Source organism: Centruroides vittatus, unplaced genomic scaffold (genome assembly GCF_030686945.1).
Source record: "Centruroides vittatus isolate TY-2023 unplaced genomic scaffold, ASM3068694v2 contig_19, whole genome shotgun sequence".
Lineage (NCBI taxonomy): Eukaryota > Metazoa > Arthropoda > Arachnida > Scorpiones > Buthidae > Centruroides > Centruroides vittatus.
In genome coordinates, this window is record NW_027121169.1 from 5409091 (window position 1) to 5421988 (window position 12898).

The 12898-nt window shown below is 32.2% G+C and overlaps 1 protein-coding gene across 1 annotated transcript in view; it reads left to right on the forward strand.

Annotated features, from left to right (window-relative positions):
- The window catches only part of LOC136970190 (caspase-8-like), a 57725-nt gene that overhangs the window by 32949 nt on the left and 11878 nt on the right, over positions 1-12898 (forward strand). The window contains exons 3-4 of the mRNA XM_067264611.1: positions 4337-4578; positions 10531-10695. Coding sequence (XP_067120712.1) covers positions 4337-4578; positions 10531-10695 — 407 coding nt within the window. The remainder of the gene's footprint in view (positions 1-4336; positions 4579-10530; positions 10696-12898) is intronic.

The window sequence follows — 12898 nt, forward strand, 5'->3', positions numbered from 1 at the left end:
GGTGGGCTTTAGGGATGGTTGAGAGTTGGACCCACCATAAAAATACATATCAATATAGTTAGGACTAACTAACCATATAACCAACACAAAACACTTCAAAAAATAACCATACTTATGTATATAGTACCATCTAGCAGAGTGACATCACTTTTTCCAGCTTCTCTCATGTTTTGCTAATTCCTCACTAATTATGTTTTAATGTAACTTCTCCAAACATAACACTATACTTTAATATTAGTTCTCAATACCAGTAATATATTATGTCAGTGCTGATTGTTGGATTATCATGAAAGGATTGCTAGATGTACAATATGTTCCTTTCTTTCTTTGAAGTTAACACACCCCTTTCATTTCAGATTTAAAAATTTCAAGAATTTCAGGGGTCTTAATGTGTGTATTTTCTGGGCTTTTCTCATAAGGATGGCATTTTCAAGATTAGCATGTACTGTACATTGGAATTAGAAGCATATGTGGCCAGGACTATGGTTAGCTTCCTGTTATCTATCTTGTACCTGTGTTTGGGTAGTCTTTTACAATGGGATCACTTGGTTGAATGTATGTACTCGTAGTCTGTGTGGAATCTCTCATCTCTTGTAAGAACTTTATGTACAGTACTTGGTAATGTATTGGGTTGTTCAGAAAGTAATTTTGTTTTTTTACCACCAGAGGAATTAGATGTAATTTTTCCTGCCAGTTTTATTTTAAACCATATTGTCATTATATATTTTGACAGCTGACATTTCATGGCTTATTTGTAAAAAATTTTGTTTGATTCTGTGCAATTTTTTTTTTTGGTATCCCATCAAATATGGAAAATCAAAAGCATCATTTTCAGCATATTTTGCTTTTTATTGTCAAAATATAAAAATGCTGTTCAAGAAAGAAAAAATTGAGTGACATGTATGGAGAAGATGTGTTGACTGAACAACAGTGCCAAAACTCGTTCACAAAATTTCATTCTGGCAGTTTTGATATTGAAGATGCACCATGTTCTGAAAGGCCAGCTGAAGCTGATGAAGACAAAGTAAAGGTATTGATTGAAGCAAACCACTGAATAACAACACAAGAAATTGCTGAGATTAAATTTGTCGAATTGAAGCGTTTATGATCACTTGACATGACTTGGTTTCATTTCAAAGATCAATATATGGGTTCCACGTGTTCTTAAAGAAAGAGATGCTCTCTTTGGTGGGATTTTAAGAAATTTTTTGAGCTTCTACCAAACAATTTCACAATTGATTCGAAAGTGTACTGCCATCAAATGGACAATTGAATTATACTATCAAACAGAAAAGGTTAGAATTGATCAACAGAAAAGGTATAGTGTTTCACCATGGTAATGCCAGATCTCATACAACTTTGGTAACTCATTATAACTTGGATGGGATGTGCTACCACACCCATCATATTCACCAGATCTGGCACCCTTAGATTATTACTTGTTCTGGTCTTCACAAAATTTTTTAAACAGTAAAACATTTACTTCAAATGAGGATGTCAAAAATCACTTGGATCAGTTTTTTTGTAAGCAAAGATCAAAACTTTTATAAACATTGAATCATGCTACTACCAGGCAACATGTATTTGACCAAAATGGTCAATATATAATTCAATAAAATATTTATATATTATAAGAAAATTGTTTTTTTTTCCACAAAAAAAAAAAACAAAATTACTTTCTGAACAACCCAATATATTTGCTGACTGCATCTTTTCATTGCCAAGTAATTTGTAAATTGAGGGTTACTTACATTTGTATTGTGGGGTTGATTACATTTGTATGCTAACTTGGCCTCTCTGTTCACAGCTATTTCTTTCTACAAGATGTTCATATCTTAGTCATAATCAAGTATGATGCACTTCAGGTTATGGGTGAGCCTTTGGTTGTCTTTAACTGACTTCTTGTCATTATAGTTGTACTTTCAATGTTATATTGATTTAGGCAAGACTAGACTACAAATGGGCCTTTTTCTGTAACTGTGAGTTGTTGCAATGCACTCTGTCTTTTTAATGTGTTAACAAAATAGGTACAATGAGTAAAAGCTCTACTTGTAAGAGTTTAAATACTGCTATTTTATAAATAAATGGGTGGCCTGAATTTGCTGAGAAAAATAATGGTGTGTGACTTGGTTTGTAGTAGATGTTAGTCTAGATGTGGATGTTAAAATGAATATTGAGATCTAAAAAATAACCCACTGTATGTTTGGCTGATCTAATTTGAGGGTGAGTCCATATGGGTTAAGACCCTTGAAGCTCTTGAAATTTTTAAATCTGAGATGAAAAAAGGGTGTATTAACTTCAAAGAAGAATAGAACTTATTGTACATCTAGCAATCCATTTATGATAACCTACAATCAGCACTTACATAACACATCACTGATAATTTTAGCTGTTAGTTATCATTGTTATTTGGGTGTAAACTAATTTCTCTTGCACTTTAAAATGTAATACTTTAAATTATAGGTGCCTCATACTATGGTATATAATTTTATACATAATTATGTTTAGAATAATGAACCAACTGAAGAAAAATTAGTGATGAAATTTGCCATGTGTCTGAGAAAATACACCATATAGTTTGTGTTCAAGTTGCAATATTTTTTCCACTTTTTATTCTAATAGGTTATTGTTCTTTGTTATCCATACACAGTAGATATAACATATTACTAAGGCTGAGATTTTTAAAGAATTTTTTAATGAAATACTTCCAAACCATCAGCCTATTATTTTAATCAAAGCTTTAGATTACAAAAAAACAGCAAAATAAGCAGGTATTAAAGCCTAAATAACTGAAAATATGACCTAAAAAGACTAAAAATTTTAGAAGATAAGCATTAACTGAGGTTAATTCAGATTTCCTTTAATCTCATACAATGTTTTAATTATAAACTTTCATACATAACATTGTTCAACTTCGGGATTGTACTGTATTACCATGTGCCTATGTAAATATTCAAAAACTCCTTGTTCATTGAAAGAGATCTTTCAAGTTTCCTAGAAGTGATCTGTGCTACTGGACATTGGCTTGATGTAGCTGTCCCTGGTATAATCTATAATCTTGAGGGCATTACACAGTTGAATCCCCGCAGTTTCTAAGTGCATAATTGCAGCTGACAGTCTTCCAAACTGAGATTTAACATTTACTTTTCTAAAAAGTTGTATGGTTACCATTCTCACATAGTTGGGTTACTGTCTGAAAGTATACAGTTGATTGGTTTGATTTTATTCGGTCATGGCAACACAACATATGGAGGATCTGCCGAGGTGGGAATGCAACCTAGGAGGTCTTTTATGGGAAACTCGCCGCTATTTAGATGTTACCAACATGAAGAAAACCTGAAACTCGATGTGGCCAGCCCATTCATCAGGCACAAACCAACTATCAACAACTAGTGTTCGGAGTTTTTATCCACTCAGCCACTGGTGGGCATATACAATTGAAGGTACACAAAATTTAAAAAAAATTAGCATTTATCGAAAGTAAAAGTGAAGGCTCCATCCTTATAGGTCTCCCTTTCAAAAACATGTGCCAAAATTTTATTATTTTAAGCTGACTCTAGAGGTCAAGCCAACCCCTAGTATTGTGACAAGGCAATGGTGGACAAAATTAAAAAGAAAAGAATCTGACAGTTTTAAAATGTGATGGAAAAGGCTACAAAATTCCCAAAAAATTAGAAAAAGAAAGACATTATACCATATTTTGGTTTAAAAAAGACCTATCTCAAAATTTCGGCCAAAATACGACTTTATAATACGTATAAAAGCCTTTTCATTTATACTCAACATAATATACTCATACTTGATCTGAAACATGTCTGTGAAATTGGGAGTTCAATTGTACTCAAAAAAATATGACTTTTCCTTAAAATCCAAAAATATTACATATATAATCAACAACAGTTAATTATCAAAAGAAATAGCATACACTCAAATAGTATATGCTATTTCCCTTGTAATTTAAATAATTTTTTAAGTTGTATGTGGTTTGTAAGGCTTATATAATATTTTTATACATTTATGTTTCAAATGTTTTCTATCCTTCTTGTAATACATCATTTTTCTTTCTTACATTCCACTTTTGGAACATTAAACAGACTCAAAGATGATCTTAGTAATAGATCAAAAATGTTTGTCTGAAAATTAAGTATATTAACATATTTTTGTTGGTGATTTAAGGTTTTTATAGTGTATACTTATCACCCTTTTTTCTCTTGTTTAGGAATTGGAGGTTTATTTTAAGTCAAGCTTTGTAAAAATTTTTATAATTAATTATTTTTGTAAAAATAAACAGGACAGAGTATTTTTGAAATTCATAACAAATTTTAAAAAAAATTAGGTTGCTGCTATTTAATTTATGTGAAGCTCTTAAAGATTCAGAAGTGGCAGTTCTGAAAACTTTATTGGACAAGACTGAAATTCCACACAGTCCCGAATGGGATGGCATTGCTGCCGAAGAATTTTTTGGCATCTGGCTCAGAGACATAACCAAACAGAAGATTACAGATTTGCAACATGCTTTACCCAGCATTAATTACAAAGATATCAACATATTTGAAGAAGGATTCAGATACTATTTTGGTAATAAATTACTAATTGAATTTACTAATATATAGACATTTGAATAATTTTTTAATTTATAAAACTAACAATAGATAATGTTTTTATGTATAAAAATATTCTTAGAAGTTGGAATTAAGTGCAAAAATTCATAATTATATTTACAAGAGAATTAATTTAAAAAATTTACTTAAACACCAACCCATTCAATATTACAAGGTTTACATCGGTAATATGAGCGAACATATGAACTGGTATTGGTGTTCGAGTGAGGTTTTTTTTTTTATTAATTATAACCACTTTTTAGAATATAGACTACAAAATAATTTTTATGTAAGTGGAAAATGAGAATGCTTTCATATTTTCAATTTGTATCAACAACATTCCAAACACACATTATTTGCATATCTATAGATGGTCCAGTTATTGGGCATATGGTTTCAGTGCATAAGTATACTTCTTTGCTTGGCAAAAAGACATACAAATACATTAGTCTGCACAACACATTCTACTTTAGAAATGAAAATGATTGGAATATTCATATATCAAGTACCTTTTGTTTGTATTTTAGATAATTAATTAAACATTTGGTTCAAACATAATCAATAACAAACTTATCATATACTAGCCTATGTTTATTCAACAATTAAACTTACAATAAGTAAATGACCAGTGTGCATTTCTACAACAAAAAGCAATGTTGTCCTCTTCAGCTGGTTGTAATTTTACTACTTTTTAAACCACAAAACACCATTAAAACTTGTATTTTTTACAGTGTTACATAAAAAATGTGATTAAAACACCCTAAGATAAATATATATATAAAAACTACATTTTATTTACAATTGTTTCACAAAATATTCTACAAAATACATTCATTTCTTGATAAACAAAATGTTGTCAGAGTATGCTTTTTTTACAACTGTCCTCTCCAGTAAGCATACACATTATAACACATGTCAATGTACCATTCGCTATCACTATTCATTCCATTATTCCTTTACCCTACTTTTATATTTTTTCAATTCAACCTAACAAAGTCATCTACATTCCACTACTCTAACATCCCCCTTTTTACAAAATATTAATAGGGATGCTTCTTTAACTTTCATTCATACATTTATGGATATTTGCTTTATTGATATAAAGAATTTTTACAATAGAATTTCTCTTTTAATGTTTTTAAGGAATTTAATCTTTGATGATGATGTAAAAAGTGAAAATGAAGTAGTAATAGGAAAGTAAGAGGTTTAGCATTTAGCATTTCATAAAATAGCTAGTTTTTACTGTTGACATTATAAATTATATATGTAGGCTGTCTTTCCTTTAAGATCCCATGGTCCATTAAAAAAAGACAAGTATAAATAACAAAAGGAATTTATTACCAAAAGTTAGGTACAAACACTGTTACTTTTCAACATAATCACCATGAAGATTGAGGCATTTCTCATATCTGTGGATGAGCTTTTCCATCCTCTTGTCATAGAATGTTGCCGTCAATGACTTGAGATGGTCCCTAAGGTTGTTTTGAAGATCGTCATTAGTCTCGAACCTCTGCCCTCCTAGCCACTTGTTCAGGAAAGAGATGGAAGTTGCTTGGTGCTAAATCGGGACTATATGCTGGGTGTTTAAAGGTGATGAAGACTTCCACCTTTTAGACTTTCACCCAGCTTGGAACTTCTTAATGTGTGAAGACTTCCACCTCTTTCCTGAACTGAAAATGTGGCTAGCAGGGCAGAGGTTTGAGACTAATGACAATCTTCAAAACAACATTGTTAAGGCCATTTCAATTCACTGGCGGCAACATTCTATAACAAGAGGATGGAAAAGCTTGTTCACAGACATGAGAAATGCCTCAATTTTCACGGTAATTATGTCAAAAAGTAACCATGTTTGTACCTAACGTTTGGTAATAAATTCATTTTGTTATTTACACTTGTCTTTGTTTTATGGACCATTGGAGCTTGAAAAAAAACCACCCTCATATATTGAAAGATAATTAGATTCTTTTGAGGTACTAAGATGAAAGAAGAATACATCCTATTATTTTCCCTGCTTTATCTCATCTTGCTCTCATTTGGTCTTTCTTCTTTAGATAGCTAAATGACTATAACTATTTAACACTAAGTTAAGAAATTGTTCAATTATTTCCATTAATATAACAATTTTCAAATAATTAAAAATATTAACATGTTAAAATGAATTTTTATGAATATTTTTTTTCAGTAGAATCTGCTTATTTAATCACAAATATTGCCATCAGTCTTCTAATTATATATGTTTTGGAATGTGAAAATTTTGATGACTTAACTATACTTATAACATTAATCAAGTTTGCTTTCCCAGGGACATACGTAAATCATGTTTTTGTAAAAATGCTGTATAGAGACAGCATAGCATTGGGGTTACTGATTTGACCAAACTCTGTGAGGATATAGTGCATCCCCAACAACTGACATGTTCCAAGCAGTAAAACACAACACTCAAAATTAAAAGATAAAATTAAAAAATCTATACTTTTTACTTTATTCTTGGTATTTTTTAATTTATTATATTGTCAAAAAAAAACTGATATGTAGTAATATGCCAAATGACTACTGGATTAAATTGGGCTATTTTATGGCTATTATTTTTAATTAAATTCTAAATAATTTGTAAATAAAATAATAGTGATAAAGTAGCTCAATTTAATCTGGCAGTTCTTTATCATATTACTAAAATTTCAGGCTTTATGATGTTTATCAGGCTTTATGATTTATTTTTAGAAAACTACAAATGTACAATAAAAACAGGGTAATGAAACAATAAAATTGACCCATTTCAAGTAACAATTCAAATGCATTAAATGCAATTAAAAATGCTACTTAACAGTATTATTCTGTATAATCATATACAGTACAAACATACTTACTCTGGCAACAAAGTCATTGTTTAACCTAAATGTGTGTATAATTGTGTCTTTATTTGCTGAAGAATGAAAATATTGCTTCACTGTCTTGTGCTAACATTAATAGCATAGAAATTTGTTCTGCAGAAGAATCACTGCACCACAATATTGCAAAATTGTTTAAAGGATGCTTTTATGTATTGTGAAAGCATCCTTCAAAATCAAGGTCTAATTGCAGCCAATGTTCTTTGTCAATTTTGAAAGTTGCAAACATGGTAGGAGAAAACCTTAAGCACTCCAATATATTCAAATTTGATATATGTGTGATTCTCCTCCAAATTAGTTGATGACAGAGAAGTGTTTTTAAACATTAATCAAGTTTGCTTTCCCAGGGACATACGTAAATCATGTTTTTGTAAAAATGCTGTATTGATTCAATGCGCATACTGAAGAAATGTTTCACATGCATCTACAACAATTATCATCCACAAAATTATGCTCCCAAAGAGCAAACAGATCGAATAATGTTAATAAAAATGTTTTTTTTTTTATTAACAAAATTGGTTTTGAATAATGATATTTTATTTTATATTTTATTGTCTTCCCAAATAAATTATAAATACAGTAAATATTACATATGAATCCCATATGTGCATGAATATTCAAAAATAATTTTAAATAAGTGTAATAAATTTAAAAATACTAAGAATAATGTGAAAAATATATTTTTATTTTAAAAGATTACATTAATACTAACAAAGAAATTATTTATTGTGACATCATCACATGCTGTGCTATAATTTTTAATTTTACTTAATTTAATATATATGCTCTCTACCTCAAATTAGTACTGTAGTATCTTATTCCTGTACATCACACTTTTCTATTAACAGGGGAGTCGTGCCAGTCATTTATCTAATTCCTTTCAGGGGAAAATTTTTGAATTGAAATAACACAACTTCTGGTTTGCATTGGAGGTTTGTATATAGTTAATTGGGGCCTCCTATCCCTATGTTTTTCATATCTGCTCTTGAATTTCATTTATCTAACACTGTCCTTGAGATTAAGGAAAGATAGAAAGACAGATGACATTGGGAATTTATAGGTCTACAACTTTTTCAAATTGCAGCCCAATAAGATTTGAAACATCAACTTCATGATCAACTAGCACATTTCCAATCTGTAAATAATAGCTATTCTAAAGGTTTTAAGTGATTGTGCAATTTTCAACTTTAATTTTCTTTTTTTAATTTTGAGTGTTACACCTTACTGCTTGGCACATATCAGCAGTCATTGGGGATGCACTATATTTTCACAAAGTTTGATCAAAATTGGTGAGATCCTAACATTATGCTGTCCTCTTGTAAGCTAAGCTTTTATTTCCCCCTTGTCACTTCAATTTAACTTGATATTTGTTTTAATATGTTATTTTCATGTCAATAAAACTAGAATTTCTACTAACTGTAGAAATTTTATTTTTATTGACCATGATGACCATCAGTAGAGACAGTGATTAATCAATATATATTATAAAAGTAAGTGTACAATGTGCATGCCGCTAAAACTCAAAAACAAGCCCTGGTATGATCAAGGGAGTTATATGGGGTGGTAGCCCTCTATCCCCATCCATGAAAAAGGTTGTCGTTTTTACCTGAAGAGTGTGCTGTTGAAGATATAAGGGCTGGAAGTTTTGCCCTCTAGAAATTTCTAGAACAGTCCAGAATGTTCCGGGATGTTCTGGAATGTTTGGGAACATCCCAGATCATTGTGGAACATTCCAGAACACTCTCGAATGTTGTGGAATGTTCTGGAACATTGTGGACCATTCAAAGCCTTTTTTGTATGGGTGGGGGTATATAAAGCAAGATCCGTCATGGGTTCGACCATCAGTTTCTTATCAGTGATGAAGAGAACCGAAAAAGAAGTGAAAATTCCAAAGTAGTGCAGTGAGTGAATAAAAACAAACAGTGAAGTGTGAGTAGTCAAAGTGATACAGTGACTGAATATAATCCAGTATAAATGTCACGCGTTAAGTCGATGGGAAGCCGGTCTCTACATCTGGGTTAATATTTCAGCCATCGTAAGATTTTTTCTTTATAGGTGATTAGTTTTATGTCTTATATTTCCATTTTGTTCATTTCTTCTTCGAGAATCTGAAAAGAATGTTTCGATTTTATGTATCATTACAAAGATAAATTTTATTATTGCTTACGAAAACCCACGGAAACATTTTTATTTAGAAACAAACATCGAATTTTCAAACGTCGACTTTATGTCCAAGCTAATGGCTGGAAAGGTATGCAAACTCATTCTTTACGTAAGCAAGAGATTCATTTATATGGAGTATTATTTACACCGTAACCGATTGGATGCCAGAGTCTGTGCGTGTGGAAAATTAACCAGTGTAACCGCTATGACTGGTGTACGCCTTCCCGTAAGAATGTAGCATATTCAACCAGATGTGATATATCTGGGTTGGACAGCTCGGGATATAATCTTATAATCGAGATGGGTTGATAATAATAATAATATTAATAATCACAAAGCCCAAACAGTTAGGAGTTGAAAGTTAAAATTTGGTACGCAGTTAGGGTACGTCACGAGAATGTACACTAAGAAGAGATTTACCCTAAGAGGATTACCCTAAAAAACTCAGCTTCTACTGTACTATTTTAGATGCAGATTTTTGCAGAAAATGAAATATATTTTTAGACCCATCTAAAAATTCTCTAATACGTTTGGAAAGAGGAGTAATCTAATTCTTGCACTCGGTAAAAACAGGTAAAATCAGCTATAATGTAATAATCTTAATCTTGGCTATGGTTACTTTTTGCACAAGCAACACTGGGCTTATCCACTAGTATATATATAAATATAATAGTTATAATATATATTAGACTTCAATACTATATCTCTAACCTGCAAGTTATCATTTTCTGACTCAAATAAATCCAGAAATTAAATTATTGCATCTTAAAAAACATTCAAACCACTCCTGACTTAAGTAGAATAAATTAGCAGGATTTATATTAAGTTGAACTATACTAAACTAATTATATTATTGTTTTTATTTTTTTCTTTCTTAGAAGAACCATTTCCTATAACACAACCATCAGTTGGGAATCCCTGTGGACTTGCCATAATCTTTAATTTTGAAAATTTTAATAAGCCGACAGGAATGTATGATCCTAAAAAGCTAATCTTACGAAAAACTCACTTAGATACAAGGACTGGTACAAAAATGGACGAAAGTAAGTTTATACATTTTTTTTTCTACTCAAAATCAAAGTGGATTAGAAGACTTTAAACTAAAAGTCTACTTTATAGTATCAAAAGAAAAATAACATAATTTAAACATAAAATATACCAATAGTACTAAAGGCCGCCACACACGTTCAGGAAATTCTTTGAGGAATAACTGTGCAGGCCTGGCCTTGAGGAAATTCAGAATTTCCTGTCGCCCACATACGAGGAGGAAAATCTCTCAGTTAAATTGTTTTATTGCCCTGTAAACAAAAGCTCTCTCCCCCATTTTAAGTCGGTGTTGTCATTTTATTGCACTTAGAAGGGTTCGATTCGTGGAAAGAAGGGTTCGATTCGTGGAAACAGTGCACGTGTTCAAATCAAACTGCCACTTTGTATTCTTTCAATTTGTCGTTCGACATCTGTTTTGTTTCTCCTGTCTGTGCAGGCCTGACCTTGAGGAATTCCTGAACGTGTGTGGGGGAAAACTGTACAGTTTCGGCGGCCTGTACAGTTCACCGGAGTAGAAACGAAAAACCATTTGATTTTCCTGCACAGTTTTGGACTGCGCAGGCCGACCGGAACGTGTGTGGAGTCGTGTCGTTCAGTTGTGAGGCCGCTGAGTAGTGAGAACAATGTCCCGTGAATTTTTGGAGAAATTTTTAAAAATTGCTGCTCGCATTACAGTATCTTGTTTTTTTATAATTGGTGTAACCAATGATAATAGATTTAAATACGTTTCTTCGTCCATTCTTAAATAGTTGTGCCAATCTTTAGGTACTAACTTCAATTCTGAGATCAGGTTCACATGGGAATACGATCCTCTTTTTTTAAGCCACTCTTTACACCATAGACTCCTATGCACATGTTTTTTCTTGCGAGTTTTAATGCAATTCGTTGCCAATAAGCACCCAAGAATAGCCAGTACGTCGTCATCAGATGCCATGGTCGACTGACGAACTGAGAGATTAAATTGTACTTGCGATAATGTAAAAAAGATTTATACAGGAGAAACAAAACGGATGTCGAACGACAAATTGAAAGAATACAAAGTGGCAGTTTGATTTGAACACGTGCACTGTTTCCACGAATCGAACCCTTCTAAGTGCAATAAAATGACAACACCGACTTAAAATCGGGGAGAGAGCTTTTGTTTACAGGGCAATAAAACAATTTAACTGAGAGATTTTCCTCCTCGTATGTGGGCGACAGGAAATTCTGAATTTCCTCAAGGCCAGGCCTGCACAGTTATTCCTCAAAGGATTTCCTGAACGTGTGTGGCGGCCTTAAGTAACTATAGAAGCATATTTGCATTGCTGTTCATTTTGGTGTTTTTTCTAGCCCTTTTCAGGTGAAGAAGACCAGAAAAATTGCCAAATTATACTTATATAATTATTTATTATTCGTAATAGATTATAGACATAAAGCTTATAATGTGAAAAAATATACCATTAATTTCTATTAAACAAATTGTATCTTGTGATAATTACAACACATTCATTCTTCCTTTTTAAATTTTTTAGCATTTAACATTGCTTATTATGATTATCAAAAAAAAACTGTTTTGGTTTCAGTCATATTTCTTTGTCCATATTTTGGCTTCATTTGGCAAATAGACTACAGTGCAGCTCAAAATTTTAGGGACAGGCATTATTCCAAGATTAAGAGTGGTCTTGTCTTTGAAAAATTGAGAAATCAAATTACAGGGTGACAATAATTAACCCGTACAAGTTTTTTGTATCGTAAATTTATTAAAGAAATTAAAATTAGCAAAACAACAGCATATAACAGTGACAATACTTTACGTATTAATCAGATATTCAGCCAGTTTCAAAGTGGCTCCCTTTTGCTTTGATGCAGAGCCCCAAACGCGTTTTGAAATTCTCAGCGATGGGCCGCGCTCTTCTGGAGACAGTTTGTCTTACTCCCAGCGCAAGGATTGCTTCAGCGACTCCAAACTTTCATGGCGCTTAGAACAGGCCCTGGCCTCCAAAATGGACCACACACTGTAGTCCATTGGGTTCAGATTCGGCGAGTATGGTGGCCATTCCGCAGACAAGATGAAATCGGGAAAATGAGCCTTGCACACTCCTGAGTCTTCTTCGCCCTGTGTGTCGGCGCCGAGTCCTGCTGAAACGTCCATTTCGCACTGCCAAAATGCTGCTGAGCCCACAGAAGTACCACAGCCTCAAGAATGTCACAGTGGTGCAC